The 26,777-nt window shown below is 45.1% G+C and overlaps 1 protein-coding gene across 4 annotated transcripts in view; it reads left to right on the forward strand.

Annotated features, from left to right (window-relative positions):
* The window catches only part of DPP3 (dipeptidyl peptidase 3), a 135,829-nt gene that overhangs the window by 98,474 nt on the left and 10,578 nt on the right, over positions 1-26,777 (forward strand). For all 4 annotated transcript variants that reach the window (XM_044269902.1, XM_044269901.1, XM_044269900.1 and 1 more), the window contains 12 exons: positions 304-378; positions 502-595; positions 681-814; positions 1,006-1,136; positions 1,253-1,311; positions 15,744-15,938; positions 17,375-17,487; positions 17,844-17,936; positions 18,058-18,120; positions 18,220-18,344; positions 21,110-21,230; positions 24,497-24,676. In XM_044269902.1, the coding sequence (XP_044125837.1) occupies positions 304-378; positions 502-595; positions 681-814; positions 1,006-1,136; positions 1,253-1,311; positions 15,744-15,938; positions 17,375-17,487; positions 17,844-17,936; positions 18,058-18,120; positions 18,220-18,344; positions 21,110-21,230; positions 24,497-24,676 (1,383 nt within the window). The remainder of the gene's footprint in view (positions 1-303; positions 379-501; positions 596-680; positions 815-1,005; positions 1,137-1,252; positions 1,312-15,743; positions 15,939-17,374; positions 17,488-17,843; positions 17,937-18,057; positions 18,121-18,219; positions 18,345-21,109; positions 21,231-24,496; positions 24,677-26,777) is intronic.

Here is a 26,777-nt window from a genome sequence, read left to right on the forward strand (position 1 = left end):
GCGACTGAACTGCCTGCCAGAATCCTCTGCTGCAAGTATGTAAGTACCCTAAGTATTTGTATGCAGTAGTATAATCATGGAGGCACACTGAGGCCTATCTGACATGTGAAAATGACGTCCTGGTATGTTGACGTATTACGATTTCTAGTTGTGGGTCTCCAGAACGGGGCCCCCAGAGTGAAGGAGAGCAGACGGCACATGTATAGCATGCTCTTCATTCACCTCTGTGGGATTTCCAAAAATAGAGGTGGGACCCGCTTTTAACTGATATTGATGGCATATCTTACTTGTATTTTCTTATAGGGGATAAGCACTTATTTTTCTGCAAATTGTACTTTGGAAGATGCCAAACTGGTACAGAAGTTCCTTGACTCAAAGGTATTTAAATGAGGTTTGATCAACTGTCTAATATTATTAATATTCTTCTGAGTTTCTCTAAAAATATAAATCGGTCAGCAGCCTTTTTTTTCTTTCTCCCCCCCCCCCCCCCTTTCTCTGTAGAGTCTTAGTGCCTACAACACTCGACTGTTTAAAACTCAGGATAAAGGTGACAAAGCCAAGTATGAAGTTCGACTGGCCTCTGTCAGCAAAGGAGGTAAGGAAACAAAAGAGGTGAATAGGAATGTGTCAATTAAATGTAAAATTGACCTTATTTATAGCCCTTTCCTTAATCTCAATAGGATCTGCTGATGCTACTTCTGATCTCTCAAATCTCTTGGGCCAATTTGAATTTGAAGGTCATGCAATTGAAGTTACGAGGGGAGATTATTCTCCTTTACTTCTCAGGGTGAGGGAAAACCTGGAGAAGGCAAAGGTGCGTACATTAGCTCTGGATAACGCTACCTAAGATGGAGTTAAACTGCAGTACAACATACAATGTTTGCATCAGGCTTTAGTTCAGACCTGCAATATAACTTGCGTCACTTTTTCTTTTACTGCATGTAAAACCCCCAACCCATTTTTGTGAGCTTATTAACAGGCTTTCTTTTCCTCTAACATTTATAGGTTTATGCTTCCAATGAAAACCAAAGGAAAATGCTGGACGCGTATGGGCTCAGCTTTCAGGAAGGGTCTATCCAAACTCACAAAGAGGGCTCTAAATACTGGGTTCAGGACAAAGGACCAATAGTTGAGAGGTTTGAAATTATAAGGGGGACTTAGAATGAGGAAATAGAGCAGAATTAATAATATACATACAGTGGGAATACATATACTTGATAACTTTCATTTGACGGTATATGTTTCATTCCAGTTACATTGGATTCATTGAAAGTTATAGAGACCCCTTTGGTTCCCGTGGAGAATTTGAAGGTGAGATGCAGAGCTTTGTAGAGCTGGTAGACCTGCAGAGAATTTGCTATTTTGCTTAAAGAGGACCTTTCAGCGGTCCAAACATTGTAAAATAACTATTAGGCTGTGTAGAGCGGCACCTCAGGATCTCGCTTCACTTACTATTATTCCGGGGCGCCATTCCGTTCTCCCGGTATCTCCCCCGGTATTTTCGCTGACTTGATAACACTGGGATGAGTCTGCCCTGTTTCTCCCTGGGCGTTCCTTCTCCCTGTTTTGTAGCGCTGTCCAATCGCAGCGCAAAGCTCACAGACTGGGAGTTTTTTTTTCTCCCTGGCTGTGAGCTCTGCAATTAAACAGCACTACAGCCAGGGAGAAGGAACGGCCAGGGAGAAACAGGGCACACTCCTCCCAGTGTTATCAAGTCAGCGAAAATACCGGTGGACATAGCGGGAGAACGGAGCAGCGCCCCGGAATAATGGTAAGTGCATTGAGATCCCGGGGCACCGTTCTACACAGCCTGATAGTTATCTTACAATGTTTGGACCGATGAAAGGTATACAAGTAGTGCAATTGCCCATAAGGGTGCTGCTGCACATCATGATTGTGCTCTGTTTTGGGTGCAGCAAAAAAAACACATGTGGTTTTTGCAAAAACACATCCATGTTCATGCTGCGTTTCAAATTGCACACAGCAAAACTGAATTACATTAATTACAAAATTGACTAACATTAATGTGATTTAATCCATTGACTACCAAAGTGCCTTCTTTATGGCAGTAACTAAGTGGCCTTATGCTAGGCTGCCACCTTCTAACGTCTGCTCAGGAAAGGTGCACATGTCTTCCATGCAGTGGAGAGCGGGGCCCCAAGCTTCCTGCTATGTGGCCTGTTTTCTAATGGCTCAGATGATCTGGTCTCCGGCCCCAACTTGAAACTTCTCCATGCAAATCACCTGTGGAAGGAAGGTTATTATATTAATACTTACCCTCCGCAGCACAGGCGTTCCCACAATACTTTTCATGGTCAAGTGACCGCTGCCCAATGTTTTCAGCTCTTACGGTAGCACTTGGAACCGAACTACAGTTCAGGAAATGTTTTTTACAGTAAAAATTAATCTATGAAGTATTACGCAAAGTCACGCGAGACTTTGTGAAGTAATAACTTTGGCACATCTGAGCCAATACATTCTAATACTGTACGGAGCGCTCGCTCCATACAGTATTGGACCAAAGTTTTATGCAAATCTACTTCGGATGACCTCATGGAAGTCACTACACTGTAGCCTGCAAGACCCTGCGGCTGAGAGCAGCATCCTCAGAGGCCAAAGAATGCACCCGGTAAAATTTTGTGAAGGTGTGTAAGGAGGACCAGGTCGCCGCCTTACACAATTGGGGTTGCAGAAGTGTGGTGTAGGTGAGCCCAAAAAGCCCAGAAGGCTCTGATAGTGAGCCGTGATCCCAGGAGGAGGCACCTTGTCCCTGGAGCGATAAGCCTCTGCAATTGCCGATCTAATCCACCGGGCAATCGTCACCTTGGAGGCTGCCAAACCCTTACGAGGACCCTCTGGGGCGACAAACAAAGCTTCTGTTCTCCGAAAGGGAGCCACGATTGACGTCTTCAAAGCCTGCCTTACATCCAGACGATGGAGCAAGACCTCCCTCGGATGAGAAGGCTGTGGACAAAAAGAGGGCACAACAATGTCCTCGTTAACTTGAAAAGCTGATACTACCTTAGGTAGAAAAGATGGCACTGGGCGAAGCACCACTTTATCCTGATGGAACACCAAGAAGGGCTCCTTGCAAGAAAGAGCTGCAAGTTCTGAAACCCTCCGGATAGATGTGATGGCCACCAAAAAGGCCACTTTCCAGGGGAGCAAGCGAAGGGAGACCTCACTTAGAGGTTTGAACGGAGCGGCCTGGAGTGAACCCAGAACTAAGTTCAGGTCCCAAGAATGCAAGGGGGGGGGGGACGATAAGGAGGCACTGTGTGAAGCCACGCCCTGCATAAAGGTCTTGATCGGACCTAACCTGGCCAGGGGCCATCTGGAAAAAAATTGATAGGGCAGAGACCTGTCCTTTCAACTAACTAAGCGCCAGACCCAGCTCCCATCCGGACTGCAGAAATACCAGTATATTAGGTAGAAAAAACCGTCTGGGAGGAAGATAAAGTCCACGTCCGGACGTCCCCACCGGAGACAGAGAGCCTCAAACACTTCCTGATGGAGAGACCACTCCCCCGGCTTCCACCGTCGTATGGTTGAGAAAATTCACCATCTAATTGTCCACTCCCAAAATGTAGACTGCAGATATCACTGTAACGTGATCTTTCGCCCACTGCAGAATCTTTGTGGATTCCTTAATCACCGCCGGGCTGTGGGTCCCCCTTTGGTGGTTGATATAAGCCACCGCCATGGCATTGTCCGATTGCACTCTGATTGGATGGCCCTGCAGGAGGGGAGTCCAATGGCAAAGGGGTAGATAAATAGCCCAGAGCTCCAAGATGTTGATGCGCAGTTTGGACTCCGCCCCAACCGTGAAGACTGCCGCCTGTTGTAATAACCGTCCATGTGACTGGGATAAAGGATTTCCCCATATCCAGGTGCGCAGGTAAGATTCACCAACTGAGTGCCGACTGTACCTGCCGAGACAGCGAATCCGGAAATTTGTCTTAAGAGGACAAAATGGCACGCTGAAAAGACCTGGTGTGGAACTGAGCGAATGGGACTGCCTCGAAGGAGGCAACCATCACCCCCAGTACCCGCATACAATTGCGGATTGACATACTGCAGTGCCGGAGTAGCGGACACACTGACCGCTGGATGTCCAGTCTCTTGTCCTGTGGTAGGCGTACCAATGCCACGCCCGAATGACTGTCGGAGCCTTGATCAGGATGTTGTCCAGATAAGGGAGAAGAGTAATGCCTCTGGACCGCAGAAGGCCCAGGAGGGTAGCGAGTACCTTCGTGAATACCCGTTGAGCTGTCGCCAGGCTGAATGGCAGGGCGACAAATTGGTAATGGTACGACTGGACAGCTGAACAATGAAAATGTTGGTGAACGGCTGTGATGCTGCAGGTAGGCGTCCTGAATGTCTATGGACGCCATGAATTCCACTTGGACCAATGAAGCAACCACTGAGCTAAGGGACTCCATTCTGAACTGTTGAGTCCAGAGAAAGCTGTTCACCACCTTGAGGTCCAGAACTAAAGTGATCTCGCCCTTTTTTTTTTTTTTTTTTTTTTTTGTGGAACTACAAACCGGTTTGAATAAAAACCCCTCAACCTTTCCTCTAGGGGCACTGGAGTTATCACCCCCCATGTGAGAAGGGATTGGATTCCCTGAAACAATGCCGCAGCCCGTACTGGATCTTTTGGGGAGTTGTGAGAGGGAAAAACTGTTGGGAGCGATGGATTTGAATTCTATTTTGTAACCCGAGGTGACGACCTCGAGTGTCCATGCATACGACTGATATGTGAGCTCTTGAAAGTAAAAGAAGACCGGGAAGGGGGGGGCACACCTTCATGCGGAAGACCTGTTTTCTGGAAGAGGAACGTGGTGGCTGAGCCCGCGGACACCAGGCTGGTTGGGGCTTAAAGGATGGCGCTTTATGCTGGTCCCCGGTGGGGGCGGTATGGCTGCCGGATGGGTGCGAGGAGCCATCCGTCACTGGAATAGCCGTGTTCTTCGCGAGCGACCGGTGGGTCCACTTTCGGAGGAGAGGTCAATTTTTCCACGCAATCAGCTGGAAAAGGATAGAGCAGGTATCGGATAGAGCTTCGGAACCAGGAAGCGCAGACCTGGCTGGTCCCAAGCTTTTGCTACAACCGCAGAAAAGTCGTTGTGCAAGGGGAAAGATTTAGGGGTTTGCTTCACACGCAAAAATGACACCCCCTTGTGGCTAGTGGAGGGAAGGTCCTCTTGTACCTGGAAAGTGTCACGGATAGCAGATACTAGACTATCCACCATCGATGCAATCTGGGAAGATTGCTCCGAATCCACAATCTCCCCCTCCGACAGCGTGTCGCCTAAAGAGGGAGGACGCCTGCCATCGGGAACCGGGAAAGATGTTGAAGCGTCAGAAAAGGAATGGTGACCTGCTCAGGAGCAGGCTTCCTAGCAAGCGTCCCGGGATTGTGCGCCCTGATACGGTGTAGACTGTACCGGTGGCGATTTCTCAATCAAAGACCCATTAGAGAGAGAGTGGAGTGGGAGGTTTTAGAAAGGTCTTCAACTGCCCAGGGCAGGGCCTTTACCCAGTCAGGTTCCACACAGCCAGAATGGTCCTGTACTTCTGTGGGCCATAGAGGGAAGGAATGGCTCTGTGCAGGCGCCTGGCATGCAGAACACAGATGTTGCCTGTCCACGGGGGAATTTTTCCCTGCACGAAGTGCAGGCCTAGTAGGTGGCGCTGCAGGTGGCTTGACGGGGAGGTATTGGTTCAGACATGTGTGCCACAGCTACTCTACGCTGGATGGGGTAGCAATAGTCCTACCAGAAATGACGGTAACCCAGGTCCTGTATCTCGCCACGCTGATGAGTCGAGTAGAAGAGGGGAGGAACACTGTCGCGGCGGGAAAGATGGCCCCTCCCCCTCCGGACGCTGAGGAGCATGACTGGAGTGAATTACCTAAAGCCACGCCCCCTGAATGTCTGCTGTTGTGCATGGAAGCTCCCATGCACCCGTAGGAATAAGATTGAGTGCCGCCATGCCTGCAGGAGGGACGCGGAATGGAGTCTGAAAGTATCCCCACAGTGCGGTGGCTTTAATCCCCGCTGCCGCGGTCGAGAACTGATGTCAGAGTGAAATCCCCCGAAATGAGGTCAGGACGCTACCCCCCTCTCCAGGTCTTTTCTGGGTCTTGCGAGGAGTAGGAAGGGCTGCCGGTGGTAACATACTCACTTGTCTTCATCTGTGATCCTAACGCTTACTTGTCAGACCAGCAGTGCCACCTCTACGGCCACTGGCACCGAAGTGGCAGGTGACCGAGCAGTAAAGGGTTTGGAGCAGGTGGCCCTTTTGATGGCGGGAAGCAGGGGAGCTAGGCTGCCCTAGCCCACTTGTCTTCTTGGGGGAGGCAAGGCGGTGGGACAACCGACACCAGCCTGCCTCCCTGCGACTGTGTCCCCACCAGAAACCTGTAGAAAAAATGATTAAAATAAAATAAATTGCAATAGCCACCCTGCTAAGCATGGAGGTCTGCCTCCTACGACACTAAGCTAAAAACTGATATGCTCTCTCCAGGCTGGAGGGGGTATAGCTGGCAGGGGAGGATCTAACAGTTTTCAGCCATACCCACGGTCCTTTTGTCCCCCAATGATATGAGTGAGAAACATTTTATTTAGCAAAAGTTTTATTGTGCAAAAGTAAAAAAAAACTAAAACTTTGTGTGTGTGTATATATATATGTATGTGTATATATGTGTGTATATATTTTTATTATACACACACTCACCGAATTATTAGACTCGTACTAATACGGTGTTGGACCCCCTTTTGCCTTCAGAACTGCCTTAATTCTACGTGGCATTGATTCAACAAGGTGCTGATAGCATTCTTTAGAAATGTTGGCCCATATTGATAGGATAGCATCTTGCAGTTGATGGAGATTTGAGGGATGCACATCCAGGGCACGAAGCTCCCGTTCCACCACATCCCAGAGACGCTCTATTGGGTTGAGATCTGGTGACTGGGGGGGGGCCATTTTAGTACAGTGAACTCATTGTCATGTTCAAGAAACCAATCTGAAATGATTCGAGCTTTGTGACATGGTGCATTATCCTGCTGGAAGTAGCCATCAGAGGATGGGTACATGGTGGTCATGAAGAGATGGACATGGTCAGAAACAATGCTCAGGTATTGTGGCATTTAAACGATGGCCAATTGGCACTAAGGGGCCTAAAGTGTGCCCAGAAAAAATCCCCCACAGCATCTCACCACCACCACCACCTGCCTGCACAGTGATATCAAGGCATGATGGATACATGTTCTCATTCTGTTTACGCCAAATTCGGACCATTTGAATGTCTCAACAGAAATCGAGACTCATCAGACCAGGCAACATTTTTCCAATCTTCAACAGTCGAATTTGGGTGAGCTCGTGCAAATTGTAGCCTCTTTTTCCTATTTGTAGTGGAGATGAGTGGTACCCGGTGGGGTCTTCTGCTGTTGTAGCCCACCTTTCTTTCCCATTCTGACATTCAGTTTGGAGTTCAGGAGATTGTCTTGACCAGGACCACAACCCTACATGCATTGAAGCAACTGCCATGTGATTGGTTGACTAGATAATCGCATTAATGAGAAACAGAACAGGTGTTCCTAATAATTCTTTAGGTGAGTGTATTTGTTATTGTAGTGATGTTATTTAAATTTGTTATTTATGCCAAAAACGTGAACACCGCAAAATTTATGACACAAATGATTGCAGTTTAGAGTTAAAAAAAAAAAGTTACTTGTGTGTAACCCAAAATTTTTAAATTGCAACTTGTTCTGCAAATAACAAGCCCTCATAGTCATACGGCTTGGGCTACTTTCACACTTGCGTTCGGGGTTCCGCTTGTGAGTTCCGTTTGAAGGCTCTCACAAGTGGCCCCGAACTGATCCGTACGGCCCCAATGCATTCTGAGTGGATGCAGATCCGCTCAGAGTGCATCAGTCTGGCAGTGTTTGGCCTCCGTTCCGCTCAGCAGGCGGACACCCGAACGCAGCTTGCAGCGTCCGCCTGGTCGTGTGGAGCCAAACGGATCCGTCCAGACTTACAATGTAAGTCAATGGGGACGGATCCGTTTGAAGTTGACACAATATGGTGCAATTTCAAACGGATCCGTCCCCTATTGACTTTCAATGTAAAGTCTGGACGGATCCGTCTGACTAACTTTCAGACTTAGAATTTTTTCGGAAATATAATGCAGACGGATCCGTTCTGAACGGATCCCGTTGTCTGCATTATAGGAGCTGATCCGTCTGTGCAGACACCAGACGGATCCGCTCCGAACGCAAGTGTGAAAGTAGCTTAAATCGAACGGAAAAATAAAAATGTTATAGCTCTTGTAATTTGACAATGGAAAAATTGTTTGGTCCCGAACGCCAAAAACAGACTTGTCACTAAAGGGTTAAATCTGCTGTGTGTTTTTCCTTGCTGGAAGAAAATGCAGCATAAACACAGGTATGTTGTTCCAAAAACCATGTGTGTTTTTTTTTTTTTTTTTTTTTTTTTTTTTGCTGCACAGATAATACAATACCACTGTTGTGTGGCAGCACCCTAAGAAACTTTGTAATGCATTTTATCAATGAGAAATCTGTAGTTCTATTATCAACAAGTCTGTAGAGACTGCTGCAACTAAATACAAAGTTTATATTGCAACACAAGTGCTTTATTCACAGCCTTACAGGTCAATCATTATGGGTAATGTCCTCTGTTCCTAGGGCTACTTCTGAAGGAGTAAGAGATAGGAGGGGAAAAAGTGCAGAATATGCTTCATAGCTTTGTGCAGTGAATGGCGGCTAGTCCGGCAGTTAGAACTGCAAACTAAAATTCTAGAATACAGATGAGACCTGCCAAATGCCATAAGTAGTGTTACTCCTCAATTAGTTAATCTGTACTATTGATTAATTTAAAGTTTGTTGAAAGGTTAGGTATGCTTTGAGACGTTCCTCAACATCTGACATGCATTTTCATCACTGGTTGGTAGTTCCTGCAAAATGCCTTTGTGTACTTCATAGTACCTGGCAGGGACAGCCAGGCTCCTTCTGTAATGGCAGGCATCAGAGAGAACGCCGATCCTGACGTTTTAACCCCTTAGGCCTCTTTCACACGAGCGAGTTTTCTGCGCGAGTGCAATGCGTGACGTGAACGGGTAGGATCCGCACTGAATCCTGACCCACTCTTTTTATTTTTATTTTTTTCATGTATCAGTTCTGCGTTGCCTGAAAAACATTGCATGTTCTATAGTCTCAGTTTTTCACACAGCCCTGGCCCCATAAAAGTGAATAGGGCTTCAGTGAAAAACGCATTTGCATCCGCAAGCAAGTGCGGATGCAATGCGTTTTTCACTGATGGTTTCTATGAGATGTTGTTTGTAAACCTTCAGTTTTTTTTTATCACGCGGGTGAAAAACACATCAAAACGCATTGCACCCGCGTGGAAAAAACTGAATGCAATCGCAAACAAAACTGAACTTGCTTGCAAAATAGTGTGCGTTTCCCTGAACGCATCCGGACCTAATCTGTCATGCTCGTGTGAAAGAGGCCTTAGATGACCAGGTCAACAGCTACGTTCTTATTTTTGTTAACCCATCAGCATTTGCATTGATAATGGAAGCCACAAAACTACTGCCTCAGGTCTACCATCTTTGTGTACTCAATAGGCCTTGCTAAAGGCGTAATAAGCTGCAATACCAAAGTATATTATACAGTCGGGGGCGTGGTCTGCTGGGCATGGAGTGAAGACACATGCTGCATGAGCTCCCCTGCCATCCTGACTGAATCCTGCATTTTAATTGCGTTTGGAACACCCTGAAAGGGTGTATTGGCTGTGTGGGGCACTGCAGAAACATCTGATGCGGTAATTCGGGCGTGTGGTGCTGTTCCCGAAGTCTTGGTGACCTGCGTGGAGGAGGACTGCTGCTTACCTAGTGCGGAGGGCGGCCATCTTGGAAAGGGAGAGGGCAGCCTGACTAGCGCAGTAGTTGGCACTGACTCGTTGGAGAGCCGATATCTTGCCAGCGGAGGGCTGGATCATATGTGCAGGAGCCTGAGATACTTCGGCGGTGGCAAGTGGTGGACGCTTCTGCTGAGGAACTGGAAAGTCGCCAGTGGGGGAAGACATCTCTCTCTCCCGGAATCACGGCGCAACACGTGGCAGCATACAAGTAAGGGGAAAGAAATTAAGATGTACGAGGGGGAGGGGGCTCTACATAATTGCCTTTTGGAGGTTGGTGACGTAAGGGCCTGGAGCCCAGTCAGCATATTGGGCACCCCACTGTGATATAGGCTGAGAAGCCGCAGCAGACATCTGTGAAGGCACTCTGCATTAAGGGGAACTCTGCCACCTGATACTGCTTCACAAATAAGGCTAAAGAACTGTATTATTGTCCATACCCCCCTGCTTTAGTGTGATCATCACTGGTGAATGCTGTACTCTATCTGATCTGAAGCTTAAAGAGTCGCAGTTTATACCCCCTCCCCTGCAACTGCGAACCTCAGAAGTCGCTTATCAACCTCACTTATGGGCCGCAAAACCGTGTCATCTGCGAGCTCTACACTAGCAACAGAAGTGGTAGATAATGAGCCAGACTGAGATGGATTTGAACCAGAGTGGTGCTGCGAGTGCTGAGCTCCAAACTGAAAGAGATAATGACTGCTATAGCTACATGTCAGGCCGCTATGACAACCAAGATTGATCACTTACAGAGCGACATTAATTGTCTACGCCATGATATGGATAAAATGAGAGACCGCACTAAAGGGTTGAAGGTTCCTTCCAGAGGCATATGCTGAGCAATTGATTCGCACCATATTATGTCCAGTTGAACTGTCATCTAGTTTTGTGGTGGAGAGGGCCCAAAGGATTCCTATGAGACCACTACCATCAGGGGCTGCTCCCAGGCCTTTCATAAGGAAGATATTAAACTACAGAGATCGGGATGCTATTCTGGCGGCTGCCAGACAAAAGAAGGACATTCAAATTAAAAATGCGAAGTTATCCTTCTACCCTGATTTTACAGCTGAGGTCCAGAAACAACGGCGACAGTTTTCAAATGCCAGGACTCGTCTACGGGAGCTGGGAATCAAGTACGCAATGATATACCCAGCCAAGCTGAGAATCCAAGAGGGTGATGGAGCCAGATTTTTCCAGACTCCGGAGGAAGCAGCTGACTGGATTGATCGACAATGTCCGAGATGAAGAGAAGGACTATGAAATCGCAGAGAACTGCTGCAAGTGTCCTACTCTCCTAGTAGGGTTCTGATCAATCTGGTCTTGCGAAGTACCGCAGTTGCTGCCGGACAGATATGATTCTTCATGCCGATAGCAGGATAATCTAATTAAGCTGTAAAGTATTGTTTCTGACAGGGGTTAATCTCAGTTCAGAGTTATATTTCTATTTTGAATAGCTTTGTGGGACTTAGGTCTTGTATTATGTCTTAGTATATTTGGGTAGACTGAAGGATTAGTTGGTTAGGGATATAGAAGCTTAGACGAGTTGGGGATGTCTGGGCAGGGTGGGAAGTTCTACTCTAATTGCAAGTTGGAATGTGCGTGTGTGTGAATGGGGCAGTGACGCTGAAGGATCCGGAGGAGAAAGGGCTCTATATCTTCAGCAACAATGGCTGTATGTAAGCTAGTTTCCTGGAATTTCTGGGGCTGAATGACAATGTCAAAAGAGCGTTAGTGTTAAATTACATTAAGAAATATAACCCGGATGTTCTTATTTTTCAGGAAACTCCTCTTAGGGGCCAAAAGGTGCTGGCGGTTATAAGACCGTGGGTGGGATATGGTTATCATGCGACCTACTCTAACTATGCTAGAAGAGTATCCATACTGGTCAGTAAGACCAGTAAGTCTGGAAAGGCGGTGCTAGGCACGAATGGCGGTGCGTGCGGCCGGCACCTTGCATCCCCTTGGGCACCTTTATTTCTTTGAGTGACAGGTTAGTAAAACCTGTTTTTTAGCAAAATAAGGCTACGGATCACATTTAAAAGCCCATATTAGGAATCCTGATGAGGCCCTGAACATCCGCATATGTTTAGCTGACAGAGGTGAAACCTGGTGACAGAATCCCTTTAAATACCTAACTCAAGTTTGAGGGTTTTTTTGTTTTGTTTTTAAACGTTCTCAGCCCTATAGGCGGAATACAACTTACCACAAGCATCTCTCTTTAGATTTTTTTCAACTGAGACATGCTTGCGAATCCCTGTTTGGGGCAGGTCCTTTGAGGCTAGACTATAGTGCAGTCGAGAAAATTGCCAGACGGGCAGTTCATATTAAAATGGTGTCATCTTTCTATGGTTTTCTTCTATCCTCCCAACCTTCGCCAATGGCAAGGGCTTTTCTTAAGTGGAAGGCTGATATTCCTGCATTGGAAGATTATCGTGAGAAAGAGCTGTCGGCCTCCTGGAGGGGGCGGTGATTTGTGCATGGGATCAGCTGATTCAGATAAAATGGTTGCATAGAGTCTATTTTACCCCAGTGAAATTGGTACGCATGCATAACCTTACTTCAGATACATGTACAAGATGTAATAACGACAAGGGGACTTTTTTGCACATGGTATGGGAGTGTCCGGTCATTGCTGAATTCTGGGTGGAGGTGCATAGGTATCTTAATGCTCGTCTGGGGCTCCCAGCAGTTGTAACACCTGAAGTCAGCCTGTTGGGTCTTGTCAACGATATTGTTCCAACTAAACATACTAAAATCCTTTATAGGTTGCTGATGTTTTATGCAAGAAAGTAAATTCTGCTGAATTGGAAGCCCCCAAAAAACCAACACTGTCTCATTGGGTCCAGCTTTATTAACGCTATGCTATCAGTATACAAGCTAACTTATGAAGCTAGGGGTATACCGGAAACATTTGAGAAGATCTGGGATATTTGGCTGAGTGCAAACTCTGTTACAGTGTAATTGGGCTGGAGGAGTTAGGAGAGGTCTGGCTCACTGCCGCTATGAATGTGTGTGTGACTGGGGACAGGTTCTAATGAAATAATTCTGCTCTATGACAACAACTCTGTTTTATGATTGATGTGAATTGTATTAACGACGTCTATACTTGAAGATGCATCATCTATATGTAATCCTATCATCTTGCCTGTCAATTGAATGTGATGTTGAGGTTAAACTGTGTTGAGGGGGTTGTTCCCCTATTTACTGTATTTACTTTTCTGTGAAAATTGAAAAATAAAGCCTTTAAAAAAAAAATATGTATATTATACAGTCGATCGCGTTAAAATCCCCTAGAGGGGCATAAAATAATATAAAATAAGTTTTAAAAAATATATTTATTTGCAAAAGGTGACATTTATGCACATATCAGTCATTCCACTTTGACTCAAATTACAGAGTTTACCGTTGTTGTTCAATTCCCATGGTGAATACCATAAAAAAATAAAATAGATCAAATGTAATCAAAAAGTCATAGGTTCTCCAAAATGGTAATAATAGAAAGTAAAGTTCAACCCACAAGTGTCTGATCTGCCAATCCTAAAAACGGGGCCTATGCTCTGCCATTTGTATGAAGCAGTGGTGGATAGGAGATAAGTTGTCTTAATGGGACAACCCTTTCAAATGTAGGGACACTGTAACACTGTAGTAGAAAAACATAAAAAAAAATATATAATTTTAAGAATGCCTCTAATTTTTTTATAATGTTTCCTAAATTGAATAGTCAGGTGAATTTCTATTAAAGAAAAAGGCTTTTATATGTGTTAAACTGGCATCCCATGCCTGCCGCTACCCTGCTTCTTTTTGGATGTACAGGCGTTATAACCTTGCTCTTTCTTCCCCTTCGCCTCTCTGCTATGCTTCCTGGCCTGTCTCTTAGGGCGCACAGTCGCTGTTGGCCTCTTTAAGGTTAGCTGTTCTTGGGTGTATAAGACACCTTCCCAAGTGGGAGGTTTCGAGAGCTTTAGGTAACTAGTTTCTAGGTAACCAGTGAAGATGCGTTATTCTGACTACCCATGCTCCAGTCTTCTGCCTGATGACCAACTCTGATTCTCTACTGCATCCCCTGACCTCGTATTGACCCGTTGCGGTCTGCCCTAACCTCAGACTTGTTTCTCTGATAAGTGTCAGCCCTGACTTTGGCCTGTCTGCTGACTTTGAACATTGCCTGTCTACTCTGTGCTTTGCATCATTGTCTCTGACTGCACTATAGGTCAGACATAATTGAAATTAAAACGTTATTGAAGTTTCTACGTTTGGGGTGCAAAAGTTTGGTGCAACTTACACACCTCAACATTGAAATTGCAACAAGAAGGGCAAGCCCGTAAAGTTATGCAATTCTAGGAAGTAGCAAGTGTAGCGAAGATCTGCAGATATTCAAATTTTCAAGCACCTAGCTCCATTCTGTGGCACGTGGAATAGGCATAAAAGCCAAACTGAAAGCAAAGTTTTTATCTACATTAAACCTCAAAAATTGGATCAAATCATATAGAATGATCGTATGATGTCTCCTGTTCGTCGATATGTCATTTATCACCACTTGTCACAAACCGAGAAGGACAGAATCCTTGAAATGAGAGACTTTCCTTTATCACTCAAGCAGATTGCTATGGACTTAGACCAACATTTCACCACTTTTCAACGTTTCGTGTCACAGCAGATGGGAGAACAATTGTTCAGCAATTGCAACGGGAGCTGCTAGCAACGGATCTTGATGATTTGCATGCCCAAGAGCATTCAGCATAGCAGAACATTTCTCAGACAATAATCAGTAACTTCACTGATAGAATGCCAAGACGGTAATGCATGTATTACGATGTGTGGTGCTCATACTCTATAATGAATTAAGATGTTATGACTATTTTCTTTCCATTTAATTTGCATAGCATTTAAAGGTCTGTCTGTCCTATGATTTTTCATAATTCAACACTTTTTTTTCTTGTTGCAATTTCAATGTGGGAAAACAAAATCGCTCCATATGTGAGAGCACGTATGCTTACTGATTCATGGGGAAGAAAGTGGTTGATAACATGCAGATAAGTCCGTTACCCTCCCAGTGAGGACATATTCAACAGGGTGCGAGGATCTATGTCTCTCCTTCCTGCAGCCTGTCATCATGAACCCCCCCCCCCCCCCCCCCCCAATCCAATGCTGGCTGTTTTTCAGGCTGCAATTGAGCTACAGCTAGTATAGACCATGTTTGAAATCTGACAATCTAAGCTTTAAAACATGACCAGGATCACGCCCTTCAGGTCAGGAGTGAGAGCTGCAGGTTTATGCAGCTCTCATTGGGACCAATCTCTAACCGCTGTAACTCCAGTTTTATAGCGGTTACTAGTTTTCTTTTAAAGCTTAGATTGTCAGCTTAGATCTTGGCTTTGGCTTATTTGTCACCCAAGAAGGAGCACTTAGAGGTGCACCCCACCCCTGCACCCAAACAGCCTGGACAAAAATTTCAAATCAGTAATGTCCTTCTCTGCCTGGATGAACTGTGGTTGGGAAGATCAATGGAGGGTGAAGTTGTTGCCAAAAAATCTCATGGGTTTCTTGATGCCAAACATATCTGAATGTATAAACTCCCTGGGGATATACGAGTTGTGATGGATCCGCTTCTGTTATAAAGAGATTATAAAACAGAACAATTGTGGAGAACAGAAGTTAGTAATGGGGTTTTATGCAACTCGTTTTATTTGCTAAAGGAATGAGTGGCAATAATTAGATGAGACATGCAGCAGAAACTTTATAATTCTTGAATTCTTGCTTTATTGTTTTGTAACATTTTTTTCCTTCTGTTTATTCAGGTTTTGTGGCAGTGGTTAACAAGTTAGTGAGTGCTCGCTTTGCTCAGCTAGTCTCCGCTGCAGAGCAGCTCATAGCATCACTCCCATGGCCATCTACTTATGAGAAGGACACTTTCCTCCGTCCAGACTTCACCTCTTTGGATGTAGTAACATTTAGTGGCAGTGGCATTCCTGCTGGAATAAACATCCCAAACTGTAAGGTTACATGGGTTTACTTATTTGTCAGTTTGTGGCTTTGTGTTCTTAATAACTGTTAAATGAGACACATAAATTGCATTATAGTGGTTAGCCCAAGACAGATATCTCCTATCCAATCATTTTTTTTAAGGTGTTTTTTGGCCTAGAAGATTTAAACAGTAACCAGAGCATGTGCCCAAAAGAAAAAAAATCCACTCAGTTGTTCAGTCCTATTGTTCCAGTGTCACGACTCAGGTCCCCACCTGAGTAGAAGTGACAAGGTCCTGGGACCACTGCTGCCAATTATTGGCCTCAGCAGTCACATGTGCGATAACAGCATGTCACTGCAGTTCCACCCTGTTTGGCCTTACCCTCCAGGGGTTTAGTCAAGTTAGGCTACTTTCACACTGGCGTTTTGGTTTCCGTTTGTGAGATCCGTTCAGGGATCTCACAAATGTTCCACAACAAATCAGTTTGCCTCCATTTCATCTCCATTCCGCTTTGGAGGCGGACACCAAAATACTGCAGCATTTTGGTGTCCTTCTGACGAAACTGAGCCAAACTGATCCGTTCTGACACACAATGTAAGTCAATGGGAACGGACCCGTTTTCACTGACACAATCTGGCACAATAGAAAACTGATCCGTCCTCCATTGACTTTCAATGATGGCCAAAACTGATCCGTTTTGGCTATGTTGAAGATAATACAAACGGATCTGTTCTGAACGGATGCATGCGGTTGTATTATCTAAACGGATGCGTTTGTGCAGATCCATGACAGATCCGCACCAAACGTGAGTGTGAAAGTAGCCTTAGTCTGTGTGATTTCAGTTTTCATTATGATTGCTAAAAGTGCCCATACATCTACAACATTCTTCATACAATGACAACAGACAAATCGGGAGTCTTCTTATCTCCCCAGAGAGCAAGAGGATCAGGCACGGTAATTCAATATGTCCAATCCTTCTTTCCCCCAATATTTGTTGTGGACAGTTAGGGGTCTACCATACACATAAGATAATGCAATATCTAGTCATATGGTCTTAATAAAGGGGTTGTCCCTTGTATAGGATATACCATAAATGTCCAATAGGTATCTCTGGAGCCTGCCTCTGTCCCAAGAAGGGGGCTCAGTGGGTGGAGAGGATGCCAACCAGGCACATCATTCTCCATTGACTGCTGTGGGACTTTGGAAAGTATCCGAGCATGCTCTCTTGGCTATTTTCGGAAGTCCCGTAGAAGTTGTGGCATCTTCTCCATTCACGGCAGGGAGCTCCTCTTGGGACAGGAGCAGGTCCGGGTCCTAGAGGATCTGCACCTAATTGGGCATTTATAGAATTTCTTATCAATATGCTGTAAATGTCCAAAGGGGACAACCCCTTTAATTGTATATTGACGTTACACACAAAAAAAAATAGGTCAAAAAAATTGACACTGTCTTTATTTGTCCTAGATGATGATATCAGACAGAGCATTGGATTTAAGAATGTTTCATTGGGCAATGTTTTATCAGTTGGTTCTGCAACTGAACGTGATAAGCTAACATTCTTATCTGAAGAAGACAAGGTACAGTATACAGCTTATTAGCCAAGACAACGATTTGCTTCCTATGAAATTAGCCATATGAGTTGTTAAACGCAAACTATATGCTGAGGACAGGAACAGATGTCTATAGCACTGTGAAGTACTGCAGAGTGTGTTCAGTTTGTATACACAGTAGTCATATATTCAGAATATTAGTCATACACTTCTTATTGAGTAGAAAGACCCCAAATTATATCCACTGCTGTCAAATCATTAAATAATGATTTTGAGTGTGTTAATCTCAGTCTCTACAGTTGTAATTGGTGTATTATCCTATTTACTGCCTGCTTCTATGTACCTATATGTTGCCATATTAATGGAAGGTCCTTTTCCTTCAGGATGTTTTTATAAAGTATCGCGGTCCATCTTTTGAGGTTCAGGTTGGTCTGCACGAGTTATTAGGACATGGCAGTGGAAAGCTTTTTGTTCAGGTACCAGTTATTACCTCAGATTATGTGCAGTGATATCTGTTGACCATATATGAACAATTTGTGTTCAGTAGATCAGTAAGATGTGTCTCTGTAGAGAGGTTCACACATTCATGTTTTCCAGGATGAAAAAGGAACATTCAATTTTGACAAAGAGAATGTTATTAACCCAGAGAGTGGAGAACAGGTGAGTAACAATTGTGACCAACAGAAGTGTAGTGGTTTACACTGGGTTATCAGGGACTCTCTTTATTTTTTGTATTTGTTTTACTTCCTATCCTACCAGGTGAAAAGTTGGTATAAGCCTGGTGAAACTTGGGACAGTAAATTTTCTACAATAGCCTCTTCCTTTGAGGAATGCAGAGCGGAGTGTGTGGGGCTGTATCTAAGCATCAATGAAGAGGTGTTGCGGTAAGAAAGTCATGATTAACTTAAAGAGATTGTCTACATGATAAATGCCATCTGAAATGAGACAAAGTTAGACTATTTACACCTTCTGATGCCCAAAACATTTTTGTTTGCATTTTACCCTTTTTGCCCCAAAATTTTTTTTTTCAATTGGCCTTTATTAAAAATATTAAGTCGTTCTGTCACAAAGGGTTAACAGTTTTTCTAGCTGTGTGACTGTTAATTTATATAGGTCAGAGATAAGGAGTCTGCTCCTGCTCTGATGGAAAAGACAGAAAATCCAAAGGATGCTACTATAGCATCTCAGGTCTGTGACTCCATACTTTTAATAAAGACTCATTTAAAAAATTATTTTTAGCTCAAAATGAGTACAATGCAATAATAATCTTAAAAAAATGCTCCAAAAGGTGTACACAGCCTTTAACACTTTCCCGCATGTGACGCATGTTACATGTTGGGACTTGAATACAGCAGGCACCTGCAGCTAATGTCCTCGACCGACGGTAATGCCGATCGCAGACATTTAGCCTTTCAGATGCTGTAGTCAAACCTGACATTTGAGTCCCTTTTATTACCAGAAGCTTGCGCTTCCGGTGATGCTCCAGCAGCCCAGTGTAGCGATTGGAGGAGCCGCAGCTTATGTGCAGCAGTCTCTATCATAGAGAAGGACAGGTAGCTGCTGAAGTGTTTACTATGGAGCCCCTGCCTGTAATGGGGCTTCACAGAAAACTAGAAAAGTCATCATAGACTCCAATGCTAGTTCATTGGAGTCTTTCAGAATAGCAATCTAATGATTGGTTGTTATAGTTCCCTATGGGGACTATAAAAGAGTGTAAACATAAATAAATATAGCTTTTAAAAAATTAATTACAAAAAGAAAAAATTCTAATCGCTCACCTTTCCCCAAAATGAAAATAAAAAAGGTAAAAGAATACACATCATGTGTATCGCTGTGTGCAAAAATGCCAATACTATCAATATATAAAAGTATTAATCCCATAAGAAAAAAAAATTGTCAATATGGCTGATTCGCTATTTTTTTCGGTCACTTCTCCTCACACCAAAATTTAATAAAAAGTGATCAAAAAGTTGTACACACTCCAGAATGGTATGAATGAAAAGTACAGATCGCCCACAAAAAAATGCAGCTCCTCACACAAAAAAAGTTATAGGGGTCAGAAAATGACCAAAAAAATATATAATTATATTAAATATTGACATTGGAAAGTACAACTTGTCCTGCAAAAAAAACAACTCATACGGCTATGTGAAAGGAAAAATAAAAAAAAAGTTATTGCTCTGGGAAGGTGGGGAGCGCAAAACGAAAACTCAAAAAAAAGCCTTCGTGCTAGAAGGGGTTGTTCAAGTTATTTTTATTGATGACCTATCCTCTTGCGCTGGCGAGCAGGTAAACAATGAAGGGAAGGCCACTTTTCAACCCCCAGCCCGCTGATGTGATATTAAAGACCTATCCTGAGGATAGATCATCAATAAAAATGACTTGGACAAACCCTTTTAATATAATGTACTTACTAATGAGTTGTCCTCATTGCCTCCTTTGGTGGCTTAATTCATTTTTCCCACACATTATACACGCCTTGTATCCAGGGGTTATGACTACCCTGCAATCCAGCAGTGGTGGCTGTGCTTGCACACTATAGGAAAAAGTGCAGACCACTCTGGTGGTTGCCCCTTTGGGAACATGCAATCGCAGCTGCTTCTGTCCTGACCACCTTGTATCTGTGCTGCAGCAGTAGCCGTAACCCCTGTAAGTGAGCATTGTATAGTGTGATGGAAAAGCGAATCAAGCCAGCAAAAGAGGCAATATGGACAGTCAATGCATTAGTAACTTTTGTGTACATGATAAGTATCATTTGCTGAACTGAAACAACCTCTTTAAATGTTGTGCTGTTTTCCTAATATAATAAGCTTGGAAGAAATGCTAGCTACTGACTAAGGGCTCGTGCACACAGCTGTAGCTGTTTTTAAGGTCTGCAAATTGCAGATCCGCAAAACCTGATACCGGCCATGTGGTTTCTGCATTTTGAAAAATGAAACGTCCTGCCAACTATAGATCAGTCCTATCTTGGTCCATAAAACAGACACGTATAACATATGTTCTATTTTTTTGTAGGTGCCGCAGAACTGACAATGCATCCATCTTTTGCAGCCCCATTGAAGTGAATGGGTCTGCATCCGACCCGCAAATGTGGATTGGGTGCGGACAAAAACATGGTCGTGTGCATGAGCCCTGAGAATGTTTTATGTCTAAATGTGCTGACAATCACCTAATGAATGAGCAAACACTCATTTATCAGGTGGCGGCATCGCTGGTGTGGACACCTAAAACATTGTTTCTCGGCAGCAGATCATGCTGTCAAAACAGCAGTATGTTGCCCTGAAACAACAAAGTGTATGGGGACAAGCACTCACTCTAGCAAACGTCCGTTCCCAAAGAGTGGACGTGAATGTAAATGCAGCTCTCTCGCCTCCTGTAACAAGCAGGCAATTATCGGAACCTAATGGTTAATTCCCTATAATTGCCTGTTGTGTAGGCAGATGTATGGGGACTTAACACTTCAGCAAATCTTTTTGGTATAGGAGTACCCAAGTGGCACCATGTCTTTCAGGGGTTAAGTAGTAAACCTCAAGTCATAGACCTCTATAGATACTGCTGTCATAGGCCTTGATGCATGATGAAATAAACCATGCCAGTTAAAAGCTTACACTTGCGTAATTATATTACTAATCACTTTTTGTACCTAAAGGATATTTGGCCATGAATCTCATGAAGCCCAGGATGTTTTGTATGTAAATTGGTTAAATATGGTCCGGGCCGGGTTATTGGGACTGGAATACTATACACCAGAGACTGGCAAATGGAGACAAGTAAGTTTCAACTTTATGGCTGTTTGCATTATGGCTCCATTTATAGCAGAAGGCAAGACCTAGTGCTGGTTTTGTTGTATCATTGATTCTTGGGTGTATATTATTCTTATTAAGCCAACACAGTGGCTTGGTGGTAAGCACAGTTGCCTTGCAGAACTGAAGTCTTGGGTTCTAAGGGCAACATCTGCATGACATTTGCATGTTCCTTCTTTTGGATTTCATCCTACATTCCAAAATTGGCTGATAGATTTTTTTATTTAGATTTGTGAGCCCTGATGGGGACCAGGGTTGGTGTGCGTGACAACAATCTCTTTACAGCACTGCAGAATATGCTGGAGCTATGCAAATTAATAAAATAATATAACCGCTGTGGGCAGGGGCGGACTGACAACTCATAGGGCCCCCGGGCAATAGGACATTATGGGGCCCCTCTAGCCCCACCCACATATCGCGCCACATCGGCTCCAGGCTCATGCGGGCCCTTGGGCGATAAAGTCTCGGTGGGCCCCCTTTAAACAGTGATAATTATCTGAGTACAGAAAATGTAGTAGTGTTACCTGCAGTCCTATGTAAAACCACAGATAACACTAGTGTAGATAATGTGGTAGTGTTACCTACGTCCTTAGTGTGCCTCCCTGTGTCTCTCCCATGGAATTCATGCTGGTGTCTCTGCCTCCTCTTCCATCTTCTTCTTCTTCTTCTTGCCCCACATAGAACGTCCTGATGCAGCTGCATCGAGACATAGGAACACTGTCGGCATGGTGATGGTGACACACACACAGGGAGACACACACACACTGGCACAGTCAAATACACACTGGGACAGATACACACACACACACAGGGAGACACACATAGGGAGAGACACGCGCGCACGCACAGGGACAGACGCGCGCACACACAGGGACAGACGCACAGCTAGACCTCATCACACTCCAGCCAGGCTCCTCTCCGTACAGGAACACACAGGGTCCCTAGTGGGGGGGAGCAGGGTCACTAGTTGGGATGACAGGAGGAGCGGAAGCAGGGGGAGCAGGGTCACTAGTGGGGTGACAGGAGGAGGGGGGAGCAGGGTCACTAGTGGGGTGACAGGAGGAGGGGGGAGCAGGGTCACTAGTGGGATGACAGGAGGAGCGGAAGCAGAGGGAGCAGGGTCACTAGTGGGGTGACAGGAGGGGGGGGAGCAGGGTCACTAGTGGGGTGACAGGAGGGGGGGGAGCAGGGTCACTAGTGGGGTGACAGGAGGGGGGGGCAGGGTCACTAGTGGGGTGACAGGAGGGGGGGGGAGCAGGGTCACTAGTGGGGTGACAGGAGGGGGGGGAAGCAGGGTCACTAGTGGGGTGACAGGAGGGGGGGGGAAGCAGGGTCACTAGTGGGGTGACAGGAGGGGGGGAAGCAGGGTCACTAGTGGGGTGACAGGAGGGGGGAAGCAGGGTCAGGAGGGGGGGAAGCAGGGTCACTAGTGGGGTGACAGGAGGGGGGGAAGCAGGGTCACTAGTGGGGTGACAGGAGGGGGGGGGGGGAAGCAGGGTCACACTTGTGTTCGGAGCTGATCCATCTGGTGTCTGCACAGACGGATCCGCTCCTATAATGCAAACAATGGTATCTGTTCAGAACGGATCCATCTGCATTATATAATAAAAAAAAATATTTAAGTCCAATTTGTAGTCAGACGGATCCGTCCAGACTTTACATTGAAAGTCAATGGGGACGGATCCGTTTGAAATTGCACCATATTGTGTCAACGTCAAACGGATCCGTCCCCGTTGACTTCCATTGTCAGTCTGGGCGGATCCGTTTTGCTCCGCACGGCCAGGCGGACACGAAAACACTGCAAGCAGCGTTCGGGTGTCCGCCTTCTGAGCGGAACGGAGGCCAAGCGGAGCCATACTGATGCATTCTGAGCGGATCCATATCCATTCAGAATGCATTAGGGCTGGACAGATCCGTTCGGGGCCGCTTGTGAGAGCCTTCAAACGGAACTCACAAGTAGATCCCCGAACGCAAGTGTGAAAGTAGCTATAGAGGTAAGTGGCCTAATCACATCCACAAACCCTACTAGCCTGGGGGGTAGTGAGGACACAAATGGGGACTGGGAATGAGAGACATCATACAGCAGGGATCCCATATGGATGGTGGAGACACAGGGGCTGGAACGGCTGAGAACTCTGCACAGACATAAAGGGCATTGTGTGGGAGGGAAGAAGTCACCCAGGGGCAAGTCAGGATATATGCAGGAGGACATCTGTGGACACTGGCATACCTCTCAGGAGATGTGATGGAAGGGTGGTGTATTGATCTGTCTATAGCAGGCACTGGGAGCATACTGTCCATAATAAGGATCTCCTTATCTGATGATGATAGGATCAGAAATTCATTACTGACTGTCTCCTCAAACACATAGACATAGCCCCACTAGCCAGCAGCTACCTATGTGTATCCAACTAGACAGGAGGATTGAAGCAAGCTCCTGTAGTGAAACAAACAGGAGGAGGGGTGCTGGGGAAGAAGCGTAAACGGAAGCCAAGCAAAAGAGTAACAGTAGCAGCAGCAGAGGGAGGGACTCTCTTGTGGTCAGACCTGCACTCATATACTCCAGGGACCCCCTGAGATCAGACTTTGTACACTCCAGAAGCAGCATCACCAGAGGGACCCCCTGCAATGAGACCCTATCCTCATACACTCCTGTAGCAGCACCAGCAGAGGGATTCTCCTGACATCAGCCCTGTCTTCATATACTCAATAGCGGCAGCAAGAGGACCTTCCTGAGATCAGACCAAAGACTTTATACACACCAGCAGACTCAGAGGGACCCTCCTGACAGCCTGTGCGCGCGTAGGGATCCAGCCAGGGAGCAGGGCAGGCACGGCACTTATGAGGAGGCGGGCCCACCATGAGGGAAGGCGGACCCACGACCCAGACAGCGCAACAAGCGGGGGAATGGAGGCACTGTGCAGCACTGCAGCAGCCATATCGAGTGAAGTGGCGAGGTGATCAATTCAACCTCGCCGCTTGCTAAAGTTAAGTTTGTGTGACACTGTCTGTAATCCTAGGGGCCCCCTAGTGGCCGCGGGCCCTCGGTCCATGCCCGAAGTGCCCGAATGGTCAGTCCGCCCCTGGCTGTGGGATGACCCCATTATTTTATAATTGTCATGTGTCCATTGTGATGCAGCGCTGATCTTCTCATCAGATCTGGTGGAGGCTAAAGTATATATGTTTGCATTTGTTTTAAGCTGATTCATTCAATCACTTGTTCTCCTCCACAGGCTCATATGCAAGCTCGCTTTGTCATTCTCTGTGTCCTCCTGGATGCTGGAGAGAACTTTGTCACCATCACACAAAAAGCCGGAGCTGACGGCCGCCCGGATGCACAAGTGTCCCTAGACAGGAGTAAAATTATTAGTGTGGGTCAACTAGCCATTCATCGTTTCCTGCAGCGCTTACAGGTATTTACCATGAGACATAAATGGATTTTAATTAGAGTTGAGCAGACACCTGGAAGTTCGGGTTCGGGACCCGAACTTGACCCCGAACCTCATTGAAGTCAAAAGGGACCCGAACTTTGGAGCCCTAAAGTGCCTCTAAAAAAGTTACGGATAGGGCTGCAAAAGGCAGCAAAATGTGGTTAAGAGCATGGCAAGTGCTCTGCAAACAAATGTAGATAGGGAAATTACTTAACCCCTTAGGCACTTCGGGTGTACCGGTACGCCCTGTTTCCCGACTCCTAAGTTTAAAAGTAGATTACGGCGTGGGGTTAATTGTGGCAGGATGCCCACTGAAATCATTCAGCGAGCATCCTGTCAATGCCCTGGGGGACATGTCGCCCGTATCGGCTGACGGTGACGAGCCTGTGAGATCCAGCCCCCTGGATCTCACAGGCCGGAAGCTGTATGAGTAATACACAGTATTACTCATACAGCCAATGCATTCCAATACAGAAGTATTGGAATGCATTGTAAAGGATTAGACCCCCAAAAGTTCAAGTCTCAAATTGGGACACAAAATAAAGTGAAAAAAAGTTTTCCCCCCCAAAAAATAAGTTTCAAGTTAAAATGAACAAAAACGTCATTTTCCCCAAATAAAGTTTAAAAAAATAGAGAAAAAAAAATATACATTTTAGCTATCACCACGTCTGTATGGACCGGCTCTATAAACAGATCACATGACCTAACCCCTCAGATGAACACCGTTAAAAATAAAATAAAAACTGTGCTAAATAAACCATATTTTTGTCACCTTACATCACAAAAAGGCGTTTGCCCACCAAAATAATACCAATCTAACAGTCACCTCATCCCGCAAAAATGGAGTCCCTACCTGAGACAATCGCCCAAAAAAAAAAAAAACTAGCTCAGAATATGGAGACACTAAAACATCATATTTTTGTTTTGTTTTAAAAAAAGCTGTTATTCTGTAAAACTTACATAAATGAAAAAAAGTATACATATTTGGTATCGCCGCGTTCGTATCGACCGGCTCTATAAAAAGATCACATGACCTAACCCCTCAATTTTTTTTGTCACCTTATATCACAAAAAGTGTAATAGCAAGAGATCAAAAAGTCACATGCACCCCAAAATAGTGGCAATAAAACTCATCTCATCCCGCAAAAATCATACCGAACGCAAGGTAATCGCCCAAAAACTGAAAAAATTATGGCTCTCAGACTATGGAAACACTAAAACATGATTTGCTTAAAAAATGAAATCTTTGTGTAAAACTTGCATAAGTAAAAAAAAAAGTATACATATTAGGTATCGCCGCATCCATGACAACCTGGTCTATAAAAATATTACTTGATCTAACCTGTCAGATGAATGTTGTAAATAACAAAAAATAAAAACGGTGGCGAAACAGCTATTTCTTGTTATCTTGCCTCGCAAAAAGTGTAATATAGAGCAACTAAAAATGAGATGTACCCTAAACTAGTACCAACAATACTGCCACCCTATCCCATAGTTTCTAAAATGGGGCCACTTTTTTGGAGTTTCTACTCTATGGGTGCATCAGGGGGGCTTCAAATGGGACATGGTGTCAAAAAAAAAAAGCAAAATCGGCCTTCTGCGGCCTGCCGTGTGCCCGTACAGCGGTTTGCGACCACATATGGGGTGTTTCTGTAAACTACAGAATCAGGGCCATAAATAGCATTTTTGTTTGGATGTTAACCCTTGCTTTGTTACTGTGAAAAATGGATTAAAATGGAAAATTTGCCCAAAAATTTAAATTCTGAAATTTCCTCTCCATTTGCCAATAACTCTTGTGGAACACCTAAAGCGTTAACGTTTGTAAAATGTGTTTTGAATACCTTGAGGGGTGTAGTTTCTTAGATTGGGTCACTTTTATGGAGTTTCTACTCTAGGGGTGCATCAGGGGGGCTTCAAATGGGACATGGTGTCAAAAAAAAACCAGTCCAGCTAAATCTGCCTTCCAAAAACCATATGGCATTCCTTTCCTTCTGCGCCCTGCCGTGTGCTGGTACAGCTGTTTATGATCCCATATGGGGTGTTTCTGTAAACTACAGAATCAGGGCCATAAATATTGAGTTTG

Source organism: Bufo gargarizans, chromosome 10 (genome assembly GCF_014858855.1).
Source record: "Bufo gargarizans isolate SCDJY-AF-19 chromosome 10, ASM1485885v1, whole genome shotgun sequence".
In the NCBI taxonomy this organism is placed as follows: domain Eukaryota; kingdom Metazoa; phylum Chordata; class Amphibia; order Anura; family Bufonidae; genus Bufo; species Bufo gargarizans.